The following is a 23,764-nucleotide window of genomic DNA, read 5'->3' as shown; positions in this document are numbered from 1 at the left end:
CGGATGTGTTCTGCTAGTAGACGTAACTCTGCTCTGGAGGTTCTTCTGTTTCCTCCGTAGCGAGGAATTCTTCGTCTGACTCTTCTAATTGGAGAACAGTCGCCAGAGTACGCTTTTGTTGTCGGTCTTTGGTAGGAGGTGGAGGGTGCAGGCACTGCTGTACCCATAGCCTTTACCAGGGTGTCTAGAGACTTGGTTACCCCCACCACCCAGGGAGGTTGAGACTTACGTGCCTCAGCTAACTCTGACGTTAAATCCGTCATTACTCCTACCATGTCAGCGGCCCATGGAGGAGCAGGTGAGGCCGTAATAGCCATAGGTGGATCTATTGCTATACAAGCATCACATAACGTGGACAAAGTGGCATGCGGCTTGGTTAGTTTGTTGTTAAACTTAGAACAGACAAACATCTTTTGAGCCGCTTTTGTTCTGTTTGACATGGATACACACAGTCACCACACACAGAGGGACAGAGTATAAACAGAAGTAACAAAAACAGAAGGCTGGCTTGGGACACAGAGGAAGAGGCACTCCCCACTCTTTCCCACAGATTAGATTCCCTGCCAAACACCCCAGTATTACTCACAACCAGCCACGCTGTTCTCACAGCCACTGCCGCGTTAATTAGACAGGAAGCCCGCTTTATTGAGACAGGGTGCCCACTCTGTTAGGCTCCGCCCCCTTTCTTCATGCCCTAAGGGCCGGAAAATGGTTGCCCCCGCTGCAGAATCATCCCCCCCCTGTGCAAGCCCCGCTGAGTAGGTGCCGCAAGCTGCGCTCAACAGCGGGGAGAAGTGTGACCAATGAGCAGCGCTTATAGCGCACTCTGAAGCCAGCGATAGCCGCGGGACAGGAGACGGGGGATGTGCATGTGATCACTGCGCTCCCTCTCCAGACAGCTCCTCTGAACAGCACTCACTTGAAGGCAGTCTGTGCTGTGTTGTGTGGCATTAAGGAGCTGTCAGATTCTTTTGGTTAAGAACTGCACACTCCTTCCTGTAACCCAGGAGGTTAACAGGGTGCCAGTAAATCGGACCCCACCTTAGAGAGGTGGCGAAGGGTACTTAAGAAAAAATGTAAAAGATGTTTTAAAATAAGAAAGAAAAAATAAAATAAATATGAAATAAAAGAAATAAATGATGTGGCTTGCTAGAGCACAGCAGGTTGTGACCAGCTCCAAGGGCACATTCTCTAAACTGAGGACTGGTGGAGCATAGAATGGGAGGAGCTTCACACTTCTAAATTATTTAAAGTGGCAACTCCAGTTATCCACGCCTCTATACCCCAGCGTAAGCACCTCCAGTGTCCCCTAGTGGATGAAAGAGAAACAAACACTTTTGTTCGTCATTTTGGGTAGATTTTCTTTGTCATGTCAGGGGTTATATAACAACCAATGTTATTTTCTTAAAATACCACCCTCCCCCCCCCCAAAAAAAAAAGGCACATGTACTAAGCCATGGAGAGAGATAAAATGGACGGAGTTAAAGTACCAACCAAACAACTCCTAAATGTCATTTCAAACACAGCCTGTAAAGTGACAGTTAGGAGCTGATTGGTTAGTACTTTATCTCCGTCCACTTTAAATCTCTCCAAGGCTTAATACATAGCCCCCATTATTTGTGGGGGTATTGCATAAACAAATTACAGATATTGATGTTGGAATATTGTCAGCCCAAAGTCCTACAAACAGGCTCAGCACAGGGGTGAGAAAAGCATCTGTGGTGAATTTAGAGAGATTAAGGGCAGTATCCAATTAGCCCCGAACAATGTTCGGGTGCTAATGGATAGCCGTGATTGGCAAAATACAGGGATTATCCCCGCTATTTGCAGATGTTTTTTTTTCACCCTATTCTATTATTTTGTTCAAACTAAAAGAATAATTCTCCCGAAAACACATAGGACCCGCGATAAGCTCGCTGACCTATGTGTTTTCGCCATTTAGGTGTTGAAAAAAACGGCACTTATCGTGGATTATTTTTCACATCAAGTCCCGAAAAATATCCACGATAAGTGCCGGCAATGGGCAATAGGATAGCCCCGCTGCGATCAATTAGCAGCGCTACTTTAGCGCTGCTAATTGGAATACCCCCTAAGAATAATTTTAGTATTTAGTTTTTAATTAAAAAATAAAAAATATATTTTAGGGTGAACTCCAGTATGGGAAAATATATAACACTACCTTCTTCACAGTACAGTCCTATGAATCCAGATGGGCATTCGCAGTTCCCACGAACATAGTGACATGTCCCATTGTTCTGACAGTGACACTGACTGGTGCATCCATCCCCATAGAAGCCCTGATGACATACTGTGGAGAAGAATGAAGTAAAACACATTATATGACACTAAGGAGGGATAAAAGCACTCATACTGAATTATTCATATGCATGTTTTACAGTTACTCAAAACATAATGAAAATGGATATTTGAATTCAAACCATGCCATTCAGAAAGCAATTATGGTTTTAAAAAAAAAAAAAATACAACAATATTTGTTCTAGTGGTAAACAGCTGAGGCCTGGAACTTCCATATATCTACGGGGCGATTCCCTATTCTGCTGACGCCGAACAAAAAATGCAGATCGGCAGACATTCCGGAATCGGCTAAATAAAACACGTTAAAGATCCCAGACCGACCATTTTTAGGTTGGAATCGCTGAATCGTAATTGTGCAACATTTTGGATTTCGCCGATGCCCCGATCCAGGCAATGGCAGAACGCAGAATTGCCTCGATAGCTGCCTGATGTATGGGCCCCATTAGTTATTGGTTCCAATGAAAAAGTAGACATGCTCGGCTTAGCAACGCTGACTGAGAAAATTATAAAACTATAGATGGAACTAAATGGTCATTAATCTTCAATTGCTAATCCACAACCTCTAATTCTTAGATTGTAAACCCATCTTGGCAGGGCCATGTTTACCTTCTGGTTAATGTGATTGTTTGTTATTTATTTGTGCCAGGTCATGATTTTCTCAATGTATAGCGCTGCGTAATATGGGCAGGGCCATGTTTACCTTCTGTTTAATGTAATTATTTATTTGTGCCAGGTCACGATTTCCACAATGTATAGCGCTGCGTAATATGTCAGTGCTACATAAATAAAAGAGAACAATATCTTAGAATAAGAGCTGATTTTCCTCTGCCAGACAGCTTCAGCCAGAGTTAACAAATTCCAATATTCTTAACTGCTTATACTTACAAGTGAAAACAGCATATGCAGAACAGAAACATGCGAGATATGCTCTGCAAACAGGCGTATATCCAACTCTGCATTAACACCTTAGTGTATTAAGCAGCCTGAGAGTCACTTAACAGACAAGGTCAGTGATGGAGGCTGCAGCTGCAGGTAAGGCAGAGTCCGGAGATAGGGCTGTGCGAGTCCACAGGTGTTTGCCAAGTTTAGGTGTTGCTTCAGTGCCAAGTGCGTGAAAGTTTTAGGGTGGAATGGGCTGGGTGAAGGCAGGTAAAGGGTAACTGTTATCTGTGTTCCCTAAACTGATATCTGAATAGACAATACAGATGTTACGACAATGCAGTTTCTTTTCAACTAATTACATATGAACATGAAATAGACATCTACAGTATTTGTGCGAATAAAACAAAAGTAAACAGCGCTCTAGTGACAAGTAAAAAAACAAATTTAATAAATACATATATTGGTAAATACCTATATAGACATATGAATAGCATGTGAAATTGCTAAAATACCACACAAATCACTCATTTGTCAACTCAGATTGATCCCAATCACATGGAAAGCATAATAAAAAAATCCATTGGAGTAAGAAATGAATTATTGTTTAGAAATGAAGTCCAGCCAGATAGTTACCCAGTCCGTTAGTTAACAGATGGAGTTGATCCGTTTCACAGTGCTGGCACGTAATAGCTCAATAGGGGTACCCCAAGCACAAATGAGTTGAGTTGCGGACTGTGAGGAGGAAACCAGTGTCCAAATATAGCCGGGGTCCAATTAGCAATGTAGGCACTTCGCACAATAAGGGTCCCCAGGGCACAGGTCCAATGCTGGGCTAGCGTGGTGGATATCGCCCGATGGCGGCAGCAATAGTCAGAATGGACTAGCAGGAAGAGTGTTGTGGAATATGGCAGCCAATCCCTGACGTGTTTCGCTGTGTCAGAATCACAGCTTTATCTATTTGTGCGAAGGCTGCATGGAGTCAGGAGCATCCTCACTGTGCACTAGGAAACACTGACAACCTGCCAGTACATTTGGATGATGTGATCACAACAGATCAGCTTCACTACTGCCCAGACAAACAGCTAACACAAGCCATGCCCAAGGCGAGAGAGAGAGAGAAATGTCTTTTATAGCAGATTTTCTATTAGGCTTTTACTCTATTAGTATTTCCACTTTAAGTAGTACACAGGGAGGGCAAAAAGTATTTCCATCCAAGTGCCTCCCTCCAGTGGGCAGAGCTTCACTCCCATAGCAAACATATGTATCCTCCAGGATATTAAAAGTAGAAATCAAGCAAATAGGGCTGCTCTATAAAAAGATAGCACAGTCATTAAAGGATGTTACTAATTGTCCTTGACCACTTAACTATAGTAATTTAAGTATTTAAAAATGACAAGGTTTGTATCTTTCAAATTGCATAAAAAGGTACCTATTGATCCATTTCACATATTCATTTGACAGCCAAATGTAAATTACCCAGTGCCGGATTACCAGAGGGGGCAGCTGGGGCGGTCATCCAGGCACCCACACATAGGTAAAGTCAGAGGCAAGAGGGCCACGGGCAGATCACTGGAGTGTAATCATGGCGGTGCTGCCTATAACATGAGAGGGCCCCTGCCTCTGCTGTACATATCAACCTTCCCCCTCACACGAAGCATCGGGCCTGCATCCCCTTCTGGCTGAGGAGCTCTATGCCGCCCGGACCAAGGTCCAGGATTGCACTGAGGGCCTGATTCAGAGACGGCCGCTAATGCGATTGCAACTGTGTTTTCGCACGTAACACAGCTGCAAAAATATGCTAATGTTAGCAAAGATCACCTGAGCATAAAGACGCCCACTGCTGCCTTACCAGCGTGCGATGACGCATACCTATGTAAACATCGGCAACATCGAAGCCCATCGGCGGTCATCTTACCCTTGCGTCAGGTCTGACCTGCCGCAGCCTTGGGTGCTCTTCTGACACGCAGAGCTGTGTATGCAATCGCAGTGGCTAATTTATGCACGCCCATGTAATGGCGTTTAAAGGGACAGACACGTCTGCGATTTTGTGACCACTCCCCATTACCACCTCCAAACGCTGGCAGTCTGTCACTCACTTAGCGATGGAATCCTCTGTGCATGCATAATCCCAACGCGATCGCAGCGGCAAACTATCGCTCGATCTGCGTGAAAATTGCATTAGCGTCCGTCTCTGAATCAAGCCCTGAGTTTCCCACCATCCTCACCATCTTCTGCAGCAGTGTAGGTACAGTACACAAAGCAAGCTGGGACATCCAGGCGCTGTCATCTGCTGAGGATATGATATGATAAGCCAAGGAGTCCCAGTCACATTTACCGTTAGCTAAAACAGTGCAAATTAGCCGGAAAACATAGCAGACAGTCTGCTACTAAATTATTTACTATACAGCATTTAGTTTGCCTTAAGCTGGCCACACACTAGACCAACTTACATCCAACCAGCCAACTAGTTGATTGGTTGGAATGAAAATCTGGTAAGGAATGAAAGTAACTGATGATCAGCAATTTGCTCCTAAATGCCAGAAAACAGATGAAAATAGTCACCAGACAAGTTTGTTAAATGTTTGATTTAAACAATTTGTTCAAACAAAAGTTTTTGTCCATTTTCCGGCGTTTGGGAGCAAATTGCTGATTGTCATTTGCTTTCATACCGTACCAGACTTTCATTCCAACCAATCAACTAGTTGGCTGGTTGGATGTAAGTTGGTCTAGTGTGTGGCCAGCTTAACTCTTAGAGTGCATACACACCTGTACGATATCGGCCCCATTTGGCCAAATCGGAATGACAAATCGGGCACATCGTGCAGTGTGTATGCCCAATTTGTGCGTTCCCGCAGTCGCATGTGATATCGTGCGATTGGCTGTTCTGCACAGTCAATCACATGATATCGCATGTGAGCCTGTACAAGTTAATGAAGGACGGAACAGTGATTGTTCCGTCTTTCATTACATATTTTAAGTGTGTACCGGCAATCACGTGATGTCCAGGGTGAAGACAAATCGCCGATAACATCGGCACGATTGCTGGTCGTTTAGGTGTGTACCCTGCCTTAGTCCTTCAGCTAAAGATCACTATTACATACAGGGTCAGTCTGCTCTATCACTGGATGGTGGAAAGGGTTGGGGCAACACAGCTAAACTTCCCACTACTTGTAGCAAATGAGTGACATTTTTATGGTTCATACAGTATACACTTTCATAACGGTGTGTCTCAAAAGGTTCTGAAGCAGCCTAGATCTACAAGGAGTGTTTGTTATGTGAAATGAGATTATTATCCATGTAGAATTGCAATACGGTATTGCCAACAATCACCACAATTCTGTATTTGTTAATGGTTTACAATATTTATGACACATCTAAACATGTTAGTGCTGGCAGCTGTCAGTGCTGGGCGCCTGATGGAACAATTCAATTGTTGCTCCGTTCAGGAGCAAACAGCTACCGCCACCGGCATTTCCGCTCGACTCCCCCTGAGGTGACCAGAAGAAATGTGAGATCAGTCCTGGTTTTGGGAGCCCGAACTACTGTTTAGATGCTCAAATCCAGGACTTTAGACAGGATTAGACGTTTTACGTGGCTAAACCCGATCTAATTGGGCATGACAAGCACGATAATTAATTGGCACTAAAAAAACAATTGAATTGCAATATCGGGCGCTCCCATAGAGTGTTGGCTGGCGATTGTTTGTTTTTTTTTATATGGATATCAAGGAAAGTGTCCTCTTGTCTAGCCAGCTGTCAGACAATGCTTTATGCCCCTTTCATATATTAGAAGCATTTTTGTACAATAGATTTAATAAACAAATTCCAGAAATCAGTAGAGATGCTGTGTGTATTATTGTGGGCACTGAGATGCTGTGTGTATTGTATAGTGGTCACTGAGATGGGTTGGGTACGGGATGCCAGCGCTTAGAATCCCGACACTGGCATCCCGATTGAGTTAGAATGCTGACAGCTACTAGTAAGTACCTCAACGCTACGCCTAACCCTCCCTCCCAGCAGCCGAAATATAACTCCGCCCCTCCCCCGCAGCCTAACCCTAACACCAATACTTACCATCGAAATGTCAGCGGTCAGGATGCTGGCGTTGGTATTCTGACTGGTGTCGGGATTCTAAGTGCCGACATCACGAGCACCAGGATCATAACTACATTCCACTGAAATGCTGCGTGTATTGTATGGTGGTCATCAGGTTTCTGTGTGTACTGTAGAGAGGTCACTGGGCTGCTCTGTGTCCTGTACGGCAGTCACTGGGCTGCTCTGTGTCCTGTACGGCAGTCACTGGGCTGCTCTGTGTCCTGTAAGGCAGTCACTGGGCTGCTCTGTGTCCTGTACCGCAGTCACTGGGCTGCTCTGTGTCCTGTACCGCAGTCACTGGGCTGCTCTGTGTCCTGTACCGCAGTCACTGGGCTGCTCTGTGTCCTGTACCGCAGTCACTGGGCTGCTCTGTGTCCTGTACCGCAGTCACTGGGCTGCTCTGTGTCCTGTACCGCAGTCACTGGGCTGCTCTGTGTCCTGTACCGCAGTCACTGGGCTGCTCTGTGTCCTGTACCGCAGTCACTGGGCTGCTCTGTGTCCTGTACCGCAGTCACTGGGCTGCTCTGTGTCCTGTACCGCAGTCACTGGGCTGCTCTGTGTCCTGTACCGCAGTCACTGGGCTGCTCTGTGTCCTGTACCGCAGTCACTGGGCTGCTCTGTGTCCTGTACCGCAGTCACTGGGCTGCTCTGTGTCCTGTACCGCAGTCACTGGGCTGCTCTGTGTCCTGTACCGCAGTCACTGGGCTGCTCTGTGTCCTGTACCGCAGTCACTGGGCTGCTCTGTGTCCTGTACCGCAGTCACTGGGCTGCTCTGTGTCCTGTACCGCAGTCACTGGGCTGCTCTGTGTCCTGTACCGCAGTCACTGGGCTGCTCTGTGTCCTGTACCGCGGTCATTGGGCTGCTCTGTGTCCTGTAAGGCGGTCACTGGGCTGCTCTGTGTCCTGTAAGGCGGTCACTGGGCTGCTCTGTGTCCTGTAAGGCGGTCACTGGGCTGCTCTGTGTCCTACACAAAGAAAGAAAAAGGGGAAAATTATTGTCTTTGTTTGGTGCACTATAGGAGTTATTGTGTAAAATGTGAGCTTTATTTCATTAATTTCAATTATTTATTGAAATAAAGATTATAGTGTACACAACTCCTATAGTGCGCCAAAACAAAGAAAATAATTTTCCGCTTTTCTTCTTTGTGTAAACATACTTGTCATCTTTGGCAGCACCCCCACATGAATAAGGCATATTATATGTCATAAGTAATAATTCAGGGCTACATATTAATGTTTAGAAATACCTACTAGTGCAGAAGTTCTCTCAATATCCCCTTCCCCCATTAACATATGCTCTGTGACCTGTAGGGTGGTCACCGGGCCTTGCTGTATCCTGTTGTGTGTGCTATATGGCAGTTACTTTGCTGCTCTGTGTGCTGTATGACAGTCACTTTGCTGCACTGTGTGCTGTATGGCCGTCACTGGGATACTCTGCATGTTGTATGGCAGTCACATTACTGCTGTGTGTGCTGTATGGCCGTCACTTTGCTCCTCTGCGTGCTGTATGGCCATCACTTTGCTCCTCTGCGTGCTGTATGGCAGTCACATTGCTGCTCTGCGTGCTGTATGGCAGTCACATTGCTGCTCTGTGTGCTGTATGGCAGTCACATTGCTGCTCTGTGTGCTGTATGGCAGTCACATTGCTGCTCTGTGTGCTGTATGGCAGTCACATTGCTGCTCTGTGTGCTGTATGGCAGTCACATTGCTGCTCTGTGTGCTGTATGGCAGTCACATTGCTGCTCTGTGTGCTGTATGGCAGTCACATTGCTGCTCTGTGTGCTGTATGGCAGTCACTGGGATTCTTTTTGTACTGTATCGCGGTCATAAGGACGTGAAGGAACCAAGAGCCATTAAGTGCCTGGTTAGTACTTGGTACGGGGTCTGTGAGTGAACAGGGAGGGGGGGGGGGGGGGGGGGTTCAGGTATCGCCAACATATCCAGTATATGATTTTGACAATTAAATTGGTAAGGACCCCCACAAACTTTAATCTGGCCCTAAAATTACCATTGCTACATGTACTGCCCATCCAGCCTGGATCACAAAGGCATCCACCTGTAAGATACAGAGAGGAAAGAAATATTATACTTTTCCAATTAAGTACCATTTACATTAATATTTATGAAAACAGGTGCAATGAAAATGTGGGTATGCTCTCAGCAATTAACCTATTAACCAGCTACTTGTCCAGCACATGCTAAAGCTACTACACAAACAAATTGTCTGGTACTTTAATGTGGTATCATTATTTTTTTAAGTGAACAGATATTTGTATGGTGTGTGCTTAAGAAATCATGCCCATCGTTATATGGATTCCACTTGGGTGTGCACATACTGGGCCTGATTCAGAGCTGCTCGTTCGCTCTGAGCGATGTTCGCACAACTGTGCATGCGTATGGGTCGTAATGCGCATGTGCAAAACAGTCATTGCGGTCGGAAATCGTGCGCTCGTAAAACAGCGAGGGGCTGCTAATTTGATTGACAGAATGTACCATTTGTGGGTGGTCACAGGGGAAGGTGCTTGAAAGCGGGGGAGTGGAGATCCGAACACAGGCGTGCCTGACGGTCAAAAGGGCGTTTAATGGGAGTGCATAATTAGTAAAGGAGCGTCATCGACCACGTCACTTGGTTGTCTTTTAGCCTGAACTGCTCGCAGTATTAGGGGAAAGAAAATCCTACCACAAGCACTGCGAGCAGTTCAGATGCCTTTTGATGTTCCCGATTAATCTAATAAATACCGGAGATGACGTGTGATGCGAACGGGAAAAGGGGCGCCTTTGCAAAATAGCGAGCGCATTTTTCGTACGCTCGCTCAGACATAGAGGCGTCAACACACCGCAAAGAGCGAGCGCTAAATTTAAATATCCGGCCCCTTTTTTAGAACGAGCGTCCGCTAATAGCGTCCGGCTCTGAATCAGGCCCACTGACATCTGTATTTATTTTACAGTACATTGAGGACAAGTGTTCAGCGTTACATACCCTCTGTGCAGTTGCCATGAGCACTGCAGTTTGAAGGTCCACAACGGAGGACGTCACAGGAGCTCCCTGTCCAGTGTCCCGTACAATGACACTCTCCAGAAACACACTGCCCATGGCCTCCACAGTCAGTGGGATCACAGAAAGGTTCATGGACACATACAACAGTAGACACGCTCCTTGGGCAGCGCCACATTGGTTCATGCACACTGTGGGCACATCAATCAATACTGTAACAACCTGACAAGTGATGTGAATTTTTTATCTATTTTTACATATTGCAGCTCAGGTGTCTTAAAGAACTCTGCGGACACAAAAACAATATATATTTTAGTTGTAAGATCAATAAGTTTAAATAAAAAACAAAATTGCATTTACTAAGAATGCACTGTGTTCTTCTATTTATCAAGGTCCCTTTTGTCTGCAGCTGCCCCATCCGACATTCCTCTTTCCTTTTACAAGCCATGTAGCAGATGCAAGCAACAGGCAGCTTGCGGCACTAGCAGTGGGGTCCGTACAATACCCCTCTGAAGAAATCCCTAATAGGAGGAAACGCGTTAGGACATTGAAAGACTTCTACACACCTCACCACAATACCCGGTTCATGTTTGGCAGGACTTTAAAGTACGGACCCCGCTGCTAGTTCCGAAGTTCGCAAGCCACATGCTGCGTGCATCTGCTACATGCTCCCTCTGTGGTAAGGAGGGGACCTAGAGGACTGTGAAGCCGGTAATCACTTCACTCCAGCCCCTATACTGGAGACGCCGCTTGTCCACCAGTAAGTAGACAGCCAGGAGCTGGCATTCGGATTAGGTCCGGCTTTACACAGGAGATGCTGCACCTAAGCACTAAAGTAGTGAGCAACAGTGGAAGCTCCATAATGTCGGAGGTTTGTTTTTATTACATTTAAAACTGCACTAGCTTGTTACAAACGTGGGGCGGCACAAGGATTCTTTTCTATGGTGGCTATATATTATTTCTAGTCATCAGTGAGTTCATGGAACTGATAAATTAACTCGCCATTGGATATTTATCAAAGACCTTATACCTACAGATGACGCGGCTGTTAGGTTATTTATTATGGCATTTACATTAACTTTTATTAGTGCTGGGGCTGCAGATGTTTTATATGCTTTCCAGCTTTATATTGAAAATATTGATGCATATACTGTACCTATTAACACCCTTTTATTCTTCAGTATACTGATATGATTCTAGTTGTTGTGTCACAGTCATATTTGCATTTACTTTTTTAGTATTTTTAAATGATTATGTATATTTATGTACATAATAAATTGTGTTATTTGTGAGTATATGGGCACATTTGCAGTTTATTTATATGAATTGGTATCCACAACGCTGTTCATTTATCCTATTAGTATTTTATTATTTCTGCAATGGAATAAACAAGGACACGACAGACATAAATATCTATTTATACGCACCAGTGATCAGATGGATAATTAGCAAGGGTTCCATTAACAATAAGAGTAGCAGATCCTCCACCATCCAGATTTATGGCATTATAAACTCCTTGTTGCTTTAAAAAATGTGCCACCTCCCACAAGTTCAGGCTAAAGAATGAAGGGGTATAAAAAAACAAAACAAAAAAAAAAAAACTTTACAACAGTCAATCATTCTCACTTTTATATAGCTTACACAATGCTAAACTCCGCTGCAAGAAAACTTTTTTTTCCCATCAATTTCATGGTTGTGACATGACATGCTGTAAAATTGCAAATTTGTCTATGAAAAAGAAATCTTTACTTCAGGACAGAGAACTGTGGGCCCGATTCAGACCCGCTCGCTAGATGCGTTCGCACGCAGCCGTCAAACAAATTGATCTGGCAGCTACTCTAATGCTGGGTACACACCTAACAGATATATCTCCAGATGATGGTTGTTCATACACACTGTACAACCATCATCTGTCATCTGGCCGTGAGTCCCGCTATCCGCGGCCTCTGCTGCAAGTATACAGGCAGTTGTCTGACCGGCCGTACACACAGCACGATGTCCCAATATATCTGCAGATATATTGGGCATTAACTGTGCAGCACAGCCGACATGATATGTCTGTGAACGATGTCATTAACAGACATATCACTGGTACACACTGGCCGACACACACAAGATATATTGGTTGATCAATTGATCGGCCAAAATATCTGCCAGTATGTACCCAGCATTAGATAATTGAAGGGATCCTAAGATTAGTTATATCAATTCATATGTTGCATGAAAGACAGACACTACATCATTGGTGAGTATGAATGATTTAACTATTACATTTAATACTATGCTACACATTAGTGCCCACAAATCGCGACCATGCAAAATTAAAATGTGCCCTCCTCTGCGATTAGCACCTTGCCCAAAAAAATCCTAGAGTGAACACTACATCATAATAATCTATATAATAAAAGATAACTGCTGATTACAATTAGGCCATTGCGATAGGAGTCTGCTCTCATCGGACCTTACAAGCACGAGGTGCGCACCTGCCGCGATGCACCCACCCAGTCGATGGCACTCTGCTGGTACTGGACATAGACAGGATGGCATGTGGAGGATGACTGTGGGTAAAGGTAAGTGGAAAAGAAACAGAGGGGTGGGAGGGAGAGGCTGAGGAAGTAAAAGAGAGCCGCCGATGGGGCAGATGAAACAAATGCTGAGGGGGCATGCAAGAAAAAAGAAAAACACTGGCAACGCTGGGGACAAGCGCTAGTACTAAATGTTCAAATACACTTGCGGTCTCCATACTCCTAGGATATCTCACGGTTTAGTCACATTCACATCTTCCCTTTTATTATTAAGACCACACCAACTCCAGTCCTTTATTATTTAATATACAAGCCACAGAGTTCTTTGCTCAATAGCTACTGTATCAAGGCTGAAAAAAAAAACACAATCACAACACAGATACACTACATGGCCAATACTATGTTTGTTCTCCCTTTGCTGATATAACAACATCCAATCACCTGACAAAGCTTTCCACTAGACTTTGGAACAAAGCTGCGGTTGTTCACATCCATTTAGCCACAATCGTATACGTGAGGTTGGGCAAAGAGGTGGCCGCTAACACCTGGCTCACAGTTTGCATTCTGCTTCATCCTAAATGTGTTGAATGGGGTTGAGGGCAGTACACTCTGTGTAGACGGTCAAGTTCTTCCACACAAAAGTGGGGTTTATTTCACAGCACTATGCCCAGCGTGTAATGAGGGAATGTGTGTAAATGTATTGGGTTGTAATGCTCCAGGGAAACACATGAGGCATATAAAAAGGTACTTAATCAACGTCTGCTATTAGTAAGTGTGATGGCTAGTGACTGGTCAGTCCTAAACAGATCACAATGCAAACAGCTGATAAATGAACCAAAAAGACTGACAAATGAGAAAGACGAACAAGAGCACAAGGACACACAGTAAATATAAAACACTAATACTCGACCATGGGGTAAAGAAAAATGAATTAAGGTAAAAGGCAAAATATGACAGAGAGAAGAAAGAAGAGGTGGGGGATGAACTCGACCTTAGTAACAGTCTGTATCAAAGTGCCACAGTCTCAATCTGTATCAAACTGCCACAGTAGCGATTAAACGCAGAAAAACACAGAACTGATCACAAAGCAATCCTGCAGGCATTGCTATTCATAATCTGCATGTATTCACTGAAAGAAGCAATCAGAATTCAACCAAGGCAGAGTCGCAAGGAGTATTTACTCACACCACAGTCTCAGACATGTATGAAGATAGACATGGATAACAGATGGTAAAACTGATCAGTAAGATGCTCTATGGCTCCTAGTGCAGAGGTGTCTGACAATTTATGTGGCCCCAATGCGTTTCAGCTGTACAGGCGGCCTTTCTCAAGGATGTGTGTGAATTATTTAATGAGTTTGTCTTCTTATTTTGTAGTCTCCCCTGTCCACTTAGCAAGTTTGTTTAGATCAGTGGATCCCAAACTGGTCACTTGCAAATCCAATTATTTTTGGTCCATGTGATAGGCTAAACCAGAGTTGGTGGCTGCCTACCGTAAAATATGTGGACAAACAGAAGTGCAACCCTGCCCACCACCACATAACTGACCCTAAGGATAACATATAAGCACAACTTAGTTTAATCATTTTAAATACATTTACCAATAAGACACTTTTGGCCTAGGGGTGCTATGAACAAAATGCTGATACTCTAGGGCTCAGTGATTCAAGAAAGTTTGGGAAACACTGATATAGGTTGTTATCAGTGGGACTGACTGATATATCATTCAATAGGTCTTCATTTATTGGTACCCTGTGTATATCTTTCAACGGTTGCTACAATAATGCATAAAAGTTTACTGGGGTGCCACTAGAAGTATGGGGAGGAATGTGGCACAGAATGAGTTAGTCCATAATGGAAGTGTCTTCCCAATCTAACCATAACTCTAGAGCCGATGAGTGACAGGCCCTTATGAATCTTAGGTACCTGGTTGTCAGGGAAATTGTGGTTGTTTAAGAGTTCCCTCCCGATGACCGTGAAATATAAAATGTTGGTACCAACATGCACTTAAAAATGTGACTTTCTTTGAGTTCAAGCCAATCTTAATTATCTCATTTTGTAATTGCTTACTGGACATTGTGCATCTTCTGGTGAATGAATAAGCAGTAAAGCAGGACACAAACAAAAAAAAAGATTAATTAACATACAACACAACAAGAAATAGACAGACAAAAGCAACTGTAATGAATAAATACACAGTAATGTACAAAGGTAAGTGAACTTTGTGCTATTAAAGAGCACAATCTGAAAGTTAAAAAATATATATAATGGCAAGGTTAAAAGAAATATAACACCAATGTCCTATTACCGTTAGATAGCTATAGTTACATATAACACATCAGTTCTTGCAGGACTAGTTTCTCAGCAATGAAAGACTTATCAACAGAAGTGAAATGACATGCTCTTTAAGAGACCTTGGCCTGAGCTTAATTCTTACAATGACTGATTTTCTGAAATTATATGTTTTACAATATTTTTTCTTCTTAAAGTACAATACAAAGGGGAAAGCAAGAAAACAAACAATAAGGGGAAAAAGGGAGATGAGGGAAAAAAACAACAGGGGAAATGTAATTTACACAGTTGTTAAAGTCAAGAATGAGACACAGAAAAACGCACAAAACAATCCACAAAATACATGACAGATAATAAATCACTGAAACCTTCAATCAACTATAGGTAGAATGATGATTCTACATGCTCTGTACAGTGACTGTACCAGGGGAGACACTTAATCAGGGGAAAGAAAGCAGATGAGGAGTATTGGAAGCCAATGTACCACAATATACTTTTTCCCAATCTTTGCTAAGATTTTTGGCAGAAGTGGTGAAGTTTTATTTTTCTAGTGCTGATCAATTACAACTCTGGCACCAGAAAGGATGTGTCCTGTTATATACTTACTAGTAAAGGTACCCAACATATGCCAAGTCACCTCAGTCTGCACCGGGCTCCGCCCCCCGCTCTGTCCAGCCTCGCCCCCTCTATCCAGCCCCAATTTCCCCCACTCAGTCCCGCTCCCAAACTTACCCTGTCCCCAGCGGTCGGTCTGCCTCCTAGACTAGGTCTGTCCCATCTCCCTAGCAGTGGGAGCTGTTGGGGCGTGCTCAGACTTCCACTGCACATGCATGTTGGGGACGGGACAGACCTTACAGAATTATTATATAGATTATGGGGTTGAAGGTGAGGAGTATAATGATTGAGCAATACAATTTCATTAGTATGGCAAAGAAGAAATGTTAACAATAGGGAATAGCACTCGTTCAGGGAAAATGTGGTAAGATTTTGGAAACAGTTTATGGTAGTCACAGTGGGCTGGAATGTCACTGCATCATTAAGGTTCTTAACATTATAGAGTTGTTCGTAGTAGAGTGCAAATTGGTTTATGATAATCTAAAGGGTCTGACAGTTCAGTTCCCTGTCTGAGGCAAGCAATAGCATTATGCATTTTAAATATAGAGAATTCCGGCAATATTTTACCGACTTCCAGAACGGTTTTCTTTTCAGGAAAATCAATGATGTGTGAGGTGAGTGCGTAATCATTACCAGCGATGACTTACCCTCTCTCGTTAGTCTGCCCATCTACATGGAATAGAATAACTCTGCCTTCTTTATCATGCCCCACAGCTGTCCTAGCCGAGCTCACATTAACAAAATAATCAAAAGAACCTGGTCAAGAACATGGAAGCAAAATAAATGGATTTGAAGGGGAAAAAAAAATTAAATGATATACCAAAATGCCTAAATGTCAGATGTATATCTTGTTACATATTAATACGAGTAACAATCATCTACTTTTAGTTAAGACCTTAAATTTGATAAGTGTAATCTCATGTGACAAATCACCCGTTACAGAATTTACTTTGTCATTGTTTATTCAACTAAAAATAAACCAACCTGAAGAAGATACGTGCGAACAGTAATTACACTGTACAAGCTTCTATATCAATAAAGAAGGTAGCTTTAGCAAGGTGATTTGATCATCAGGAATTACTTACATTGCTATGTAGCAGCTTGGAAAGGTGTGTTCTAATTTGAGTTAATACTATGCTAAAGAGAGGAATCTGTGATGATCTCTGAGAAGTAATTGTTACTGCTTATAAGCCTAGAAAGTCTTATAACTCCATTTACAAATGATTTCATGTCTATCATTCTGCAGTAGGAAGAATTATTTACAAATGGAGGACATTGAGGCCATTGTTCATTTTTTCCAGGAGTGGGCACCTCAGCATATTCACCCAAAGATCAGACCATATGATGCCTTGAAAAATTTAAAATCTAATGGAAATGTTACATTTCATTAATCTGAGAAAAAGATTACACAAAGTGCTTTCATATTAGGGTAACGATATACAAAATGGAAGTTGCTGGATTAATTTAGAAGTGACAGCAGGTGCTAGAGAGATACAGGTGATCTAGAAAACAAACACACACACTAAAGATCGCCCAGGGCACTTTTTGGAGGCTCTTGATTGTACCTCTTAGTGGGATATCTCTTAATGTAAAACACTTGAATATATGACTCAGTATAGGGACTCATTGTTTAAAACCTCCCTTAGCAGAAGCGCTGTGAAGTTGCAAGGGGCTTATTTGCAAACGTGACAACTAAGCTTTCTGCATTTTATGCACAAATAGAATGGTAGCTTTTTTACTGGTTTACAAGAATGTTTGGTGTGTGTTTCTTTTGTGGGTATGCAGTCATAATGTTGACATTAAGATCGGCGACAGCAGATTTTAGAGTTAGGGGTAGGTTTACAGTCAATGTGAATGTAAAATCGCTATGTCGACACTCACAATATTGACATTCTGTCAATGTCAACTTGATGTCAGTGCTCAAATTTGACGTGTCGACATTCGAAATATCAACCTAATAAACCATACCCCTTTTCTAGATAACTTTCAAAACCTGATGTCACTTCTAAATTGTGTAAGGTCCACTTTGTGTGTATGGTGTCAGTAGATGAAAGGGAGTGCTGGTCCTTCTAGTGTCAGGCTCTTGGTAGTACCGCCTAGTGAGATAGCTTTTAATTTAAAAACTCATGAATATATTACCTAATACAGGCACTCTCAATGTATAGAATTAGCAGAGGCGCTGTGGAGTGGCGAATGGCTTATATTGTAACTAAACCCTCTGCAGTTTATGTACAAATATAATGTCAGCTTTTTTACTACTACTACTACTACTACTACTACTACTAATACTACTAAAGAGAAAGTGCATACATCAAGAAAGAAGAAATGCTTTCTGTAGTCAAAAGGGGGCTCTTGTTCAGTTACCAGGAGTTCCTTCTCTTCACAGACACTGCAAAGCTGCATCTGATCAAAACAAAGGACTTTCGGAGTGCAGATGACACCAAAGGGGAGTTGTTTGGTCTTTGTGCACATCGATATGCCTTGGTTATCAAACACTATATAAGTGACGCAGTGTAAGGAGGAGCAGGACGAAATTCCTCAAAAGGAATGGAGAGATAGTAAATGATTATTTTAAGCCAGAGGTTCCCAAACGTGGTCCTCAAGGCACCCCAAAAGTTAATGTTTTGGGGATATCCATGGTTGAGCACAGGTGGTTAAATCAAATTGAATGTGGTACTAATTAAGTCACCAGTGGTCACACATGGATATCCTTAAAACCTGGACTGTTAGGGGGCCTTGAGAACCAAGTTTGGGAACCTCTGCTTTAAGCTATTGCTCCTAACTGTGGCTCTACAAGCTGCTGAATGGTGGAGTGTATTTACAGCTTTGTTTGTACATGTCTTTTTTTATGTTGTTGTTTTTTTGTTGAAGTAAAGAAAAATAAAATCTATTATGTCATTTGTCACATGATATTAGATGTAATAAATAATAGGACTTGGTGAGGATTAGATGTTTGTTAGTCATGACCCTATATGTAGAAACACACCAGATGTGCTTTTTGTTTTGTGTAAAATTAGTCTACATTCACTACTACAAAATACATAATTGCTTAGGTATATAAAACATGCAACTTCTCATAACCATTTTTTTTTTTTTTTTTAAACAGAAATTAACATTTGTTCAGAAGACGCTTTAAAGCTGCAGGAAAGCTGAAAGCTCACATACTGTATTTATTTTATCAATAAGGGGATGGTTAGATTGGCTACAAGTTGTCCTAACCCTGCCCGCTTCAAGCTGGGGACACAAAAATGAGCAAGAGATACAGCGGAACGACAAAGGACACACATCCTGCTAGACGTACCTGTATTCTGGCTTTTGTCACATTCTACACTCTTGCTCTGCTCAATATACACCTCACCGTTCCGCAGCAGCCAGACCACTCCACTCACTAGCTGCACAAATGGGTTTTCTACAGCCAATACCTCCTCTTCTGACAAATACCTGGAACACACATCAATGAGAAAACAAAAGGGCACCAATTATTATTATTTCCTGCACTCACAACATATATGTACATGAATAAAAGAGCTATCCTGAGTTTTCAGCTTGTTTGTCATATATCAGGGGTAGGCAACCTGTGGCTCTACAGCTGCTCTGGAGCTACACATCCCAGATGCCCTAACTGCAAATCTGTGGCAGGGCATGCTGGGATTTGAAGTTCCACAGTACCTGTCTACCCCATATATATATATATATACACACATATAATGCAGGCCAGTCCATGATATATATAATTTGTACATCAATTTCTGATGGTTTATTTATTTTTACATGGTCTTTTTAGAATGGTCTTAAAAGTCTTCATGAAAGAATAAAAATACATATCATGCATGCAGAATTTAAATAAATGTTGCACTAATGGTAAGATGGCAACACAACACAGTAACATTGTAGTATGGCAGTGACATATAATGTTATTGTAAATGACTTACCCAAAGACCATGGAGCCATCTGCCCTGATGCCAAATTGAGCATTTTGGATGCCTTTGGAATTCTGTACTAATTTGCCATTACTCACAACGTTCCCAAGACATTCATTAGTATCCGTTTTAAAAAATCCTCCATTCTGGGCCACAATGCACATCCCATATTTCACAGTTTCTTCTACGGTTGCAGTAAGGTTTCTACTACAACTCCCTGGTGCACCAGGCTCCAGCACGGACACAGTCCTCAAGGGATTATTTATAAAGGTAAAGTGACCATAAACTGTCTTTTTTAGTTTATTTGTATCAGGAAAGATTGATTCATATGTTCTAACGGTGGCCACTGGAAGCGCTGTGTAATTATTACTAGGCCACGTTTCATGTGTGGTATTCCCATTAGTAACAGGAAGACAGTCTCTGATCTCACGATGGCTGCGGCTTGGACCAAACTCAGAAAAGACATTATAAGGCAACAGTAAATCATCTAGCAGTGAGTTCCTAAAACAAAACAAACATACTTGCTTTTATTTTTTTGTTGAATGTGATACAAATGTAAATCTATACATAGTAAAAAATGTAAAATTAGGTGTATGAAACATTAATGCATGACAAAAGGGAGCGAGCAGTGACAATTTTAGTGAAGCAAGTCCATGAAAAAAAAGGATGTCCGAGCGCTCCCTTGGCTAAACCGTTACGTATAGATCACAACTATGGACTTTATTTTATACCGTGTAGAGATTGATATGTATGATCTGCTTTCTCCAGAACAATTGATTTAAACCCTGTTTACTGATACAAAATTTAAGTTTTTCCCATTTATTACCGTTCCTATTTAATTTATGTGAACAATTCTATAATTTCAAAGGAGTCCATTTCCCAGTAAGTCTGCTTTGGCATGACAATAAATAAAGCACAGGGACAGACATTTAACATGGCTGGAGTTGAAGTGGAGACTGTTTTTCTCATGGACAATGTTACATGGCCCTTTTGCGTGTCACGTCTAAACTAAATCTTTTCGTGTTGACGTCAGGAGGAAAATCGACTAATGTTATTTACAAGGAAATCTTATAAGTCCTCAGTTAACAAAAGACTATCACCGTAACTTCAAAATTGCTCCCGGGACAGATCACTAGTTCATCTAAAAAAAAAAAAATGTAAAAGATAGAATGTCATACATTTTTTTTATTAATAATAAAGTTTAGAATGGTAAAATGATTCCACACTATGGACATTGTGGAAAACCGATTGATATTATCCTTTCTGCCCGAATGTTGGAATTATCAGCTCTGAAATCTGAACTGTGAATATTTTTCTGCCTTAACGCAAATCAACTCCAGATTGTATTTGCACCTACACAAAGGATAATTGTGTCTTTATAACCAACATATCCTATTATATGGTCTCTCTTTATACCCAGATATACATATGCCCTTCCACTGACGATTATATCAATGGCTAGGGAGAGACCATGCAGATTATTCACTACAACACATTTGAATCGTATTTTTGAAGTTTACTTTACATAAACTACTGAACTGAGATGGAGCGAACGGATGGATTGTCAGACTCGATTACATTATCACAAGTTCATATATGGACAGCCATACTTCTTCAAGAACTTGGGCAGTACTTAGCGTCTGGGACTTAATCCATAAATATTTTTATTATTCACTTATTTTTTACAGCTGTATACATCTCTAAATGTTTTTAAGCTTTTTTACTATATTAGAGTTAAACAACTGATATTCTAACTAATATTAATAAAAGTTATGTTTTAAACCGTTATGATATTGTTTTGTTCACCTTTACAAATATCCTCTTATCCTCCTTGTTGTTAGTTATCACTATGGTAGTTGGTTGCACCTTTCATTGGTAATAAGCAGAATACATAGGGGAGAATCATCTAATAGGGGAGAATATCGATACATGACCCCGACGTTATCCGCTCCGGTTGGCTTTCTTTAGTCTTTGATCAGTATGAATACTCGCTCTACATAAACTGTAGTTGCTAAAGTCGCTTATCATTGGCGGCTTTCACCAACAGCAGGAATAAATGCTAAACAAGCCTGGTTTAGCATTTATTTCTATTTCCGTTTTAAAACTATTGCTTTGACAAACTGCTTCTTAGTAAATCTACCCCAAGGAGTCATTGTCAAGCTCTTCATGAATATGAGGCTAATGTCATTTCACATACTTTATGTTGCACTTAGTGCTCCACCAGAGTTGGGGCCAGAGTTGCATAGCCAGTTAAGCCACATAGCATAAAGAGAGCCAGGAGCTAATCTCTCTCTTTAAAACAGTGTTTCTTTAACGTTATAAGTATCTACCATAGGACTCAAGGTGCGTATTCACTAGCAGATAGTGGAACGACAGTACGATTACAACATTGTAATCGTACAGTCATTCCTCTTCCCCTCCAGTGCCTACACTGAACGATACATCCCTGAACATGTCAATCTGTCGTTATCGGCAGATTGACCAGCATGTTCAGGGGATGATTGATGTCGGAAATGACCAACAGGAGCGACCATTGCTGGTCGTTTCCGATATTTTCATGCCCGATTTGTGCACGATTAATGAGCGATATATAATATCGTTATAGTTCAATCGCTCATTTTAACCTGCAAGTGGATACCCGCCTTCATCAGCTCCTATTTGTAATTTTTTCAAACACAGCCTATAAAATGTACGTTAGAAACAGATTTTTTTGGTGATTTATCGCTTATCAAGCTTTGATACATAGGCCCCTAAAGCCGGGTACACACTGGAGTGATGTCATTCCGATATGGAGAAATCAGAACGACAAATCGTGCAGTGTGTATGCACAATATACACTGCAGTCGCATGAGACATTGTCAGGTCTGACGTGCTGCACATCAAACCTGTAGACATCACATGCAGAGCCATGCAGTGTAATGAAGGATGGAATAAGTGATTGGTACATCCTTCATTAATCGCTGCAGTGTGTACTGGCGATCATACGATGTCCAGAGTGTCCCTGGTCATCGGCACGATTGCCCGTCGCACACAAGTATACCCACCTTAAGGGACAGATTTATCAAAGCTTGGAGAGAGATAAAGTACCAACCAATCAGCTCCTGTAATTTTTCAACAAAGCCTGTAACATGGCAGTAAGAAGCTGATTGGATTTTACTTATCTTTCTCCTAGCTTTGATAAATCTGTCCCTTAGGTACTTTCAATATAAATATTTAACACAGTCGATACATATGTGTCTTAACCATATGGCTCACAAATACAGAGAGACTTGATGAAAATCTGTAGCACATGACTAACAAGCTTTAGAGCTGGACGTATAAGAGCGCTGAATCCATAGGTCAGTAAAACACAAGCGTCAGGCCATGCACTACTAGTTGGAGAAATAAGCAAAACAATTACTTTAAAGTTACATAATGTTTAACAGAAATAGCAATGTTACGTGAGGTTAGTGATACGTCAGCTTATGCAAACTATTCCCCAACTTCCTCATCAGTTTACCTGGCGCTAACATAAAGCCAGCACTGCAAAAACAGTGCGATCCTCAGTGTGTCCTTATTACAGCATGTCCTGCACTGGGCACCATTCCGCTTACATGCTGCTGGGACATAATGAAGACATGCGTCTAACAGCAGAAACGCTGATCTCCCTCTCCTCCTGGGCGCAGACATGTTGTTGCATTGAGGCCGGTCACATGACTGCTTCCTGCGTGACGTCACTTTGCATGCTATACAGGCCGGACAGGGAGAACGTGTCCTGCAGCTTCTGCTCCATGCCAGTCAGTCTGTCAGTCACTGCTCTGTGCTTTTGAGACAGGACCGTGATTACTTTACCAATAATTCAGTGACCGTCGTTACAAATCAGTAGACTATCTAGGAAGGACAAATTGGCCAAAGGCTCACACAGTGCAAAAACCTTTTATAGTGACATGACATCCCTGCATTAGCACCGGTGCTCCTGCTCCTAGATTTGTAGCAAAGACATGGACAGCATTGCTGCCACTCTTATTTGTATACTCTCCTGAAATGTCAGGAGACTCCTGCTTTTCTAGGATTGATTTCTCTTGGAATACTTTCTCTTACATGATGGTGTCAGAGTAGTAGGGAAAACAAGGCAATGTCCATAGGC

At 42.2% G+C, this 23,764-nt stretch overlaps 1 protein-coding gene across 1 annotated transcript in view; it reads right to left on the bottom strand.

Moving 5' to 3' along the window:
• The window catches only part of NAGPA (N-acetylglucosamine-1-phosphodiester alpha-N-acetylglucosaminidase), a 41,014-nt gene extending 17,589 nt beyond the window's left edge, over positions 1-23,425 (bottom strand). The window contains exons 1-8 of the mRNA XM_088454748.1: positions 23,138-23,425; positions 19,651-20,139; positions 19,020-19,159; positions 16,366-16,474; positions 11,715-11,843; positions 10,273-10,478; positions 9,301-9,348; positions 2,180-2,308 (exon numbers count right to left, since the gene is read on the bottom strand). Coding sequence (XP_088310874.1) covers positions 2,180-2,308; positions 9,301-9,348; positions 10,273-10,478; positions 11,715-11,843; positions 16,366-16,474; positions 19,020-19,159; positions 19,651-20,139; positions 23,138-23,307 — 1,420 coding nt within the window. The 5' untranslated portion in view covers positions 23,308-23,425. The remainder of the gene's footprint in view (positions 1-2,179; positions 2,309-9,300; positions 9,349-10,272; positions 10,479-11,714; positions 11,844-16,365; positions 16,475-19,019; positions 19,160-19,650; positions 20,140-23,137) is intronic.
• Between the last annotated feature and the right edge of the window lie 339 nt (positions 23,426-23,764).

This window comes from Taudactylus pleione, unplaced genomic scaffold (assembly GCF_031769625.1).
Source record: "Taudactylus pleione unplaced genomic scaffold, aTauple2 ptg000040l, whole genome shotgun sequence".
In the NCBI taxonomy this organism is placed as follows: domain Eukaryota; kingdom Metazoa; phylum Chordata; class Amphibia; order Anura; family Myobatrachidae; genus Taudactylus; species Taudactylus pleione.
Note: the sequence above shows the minus strand (reverse complement) of the source record. Positions and strands in the feature narration are given on the sequence as shown.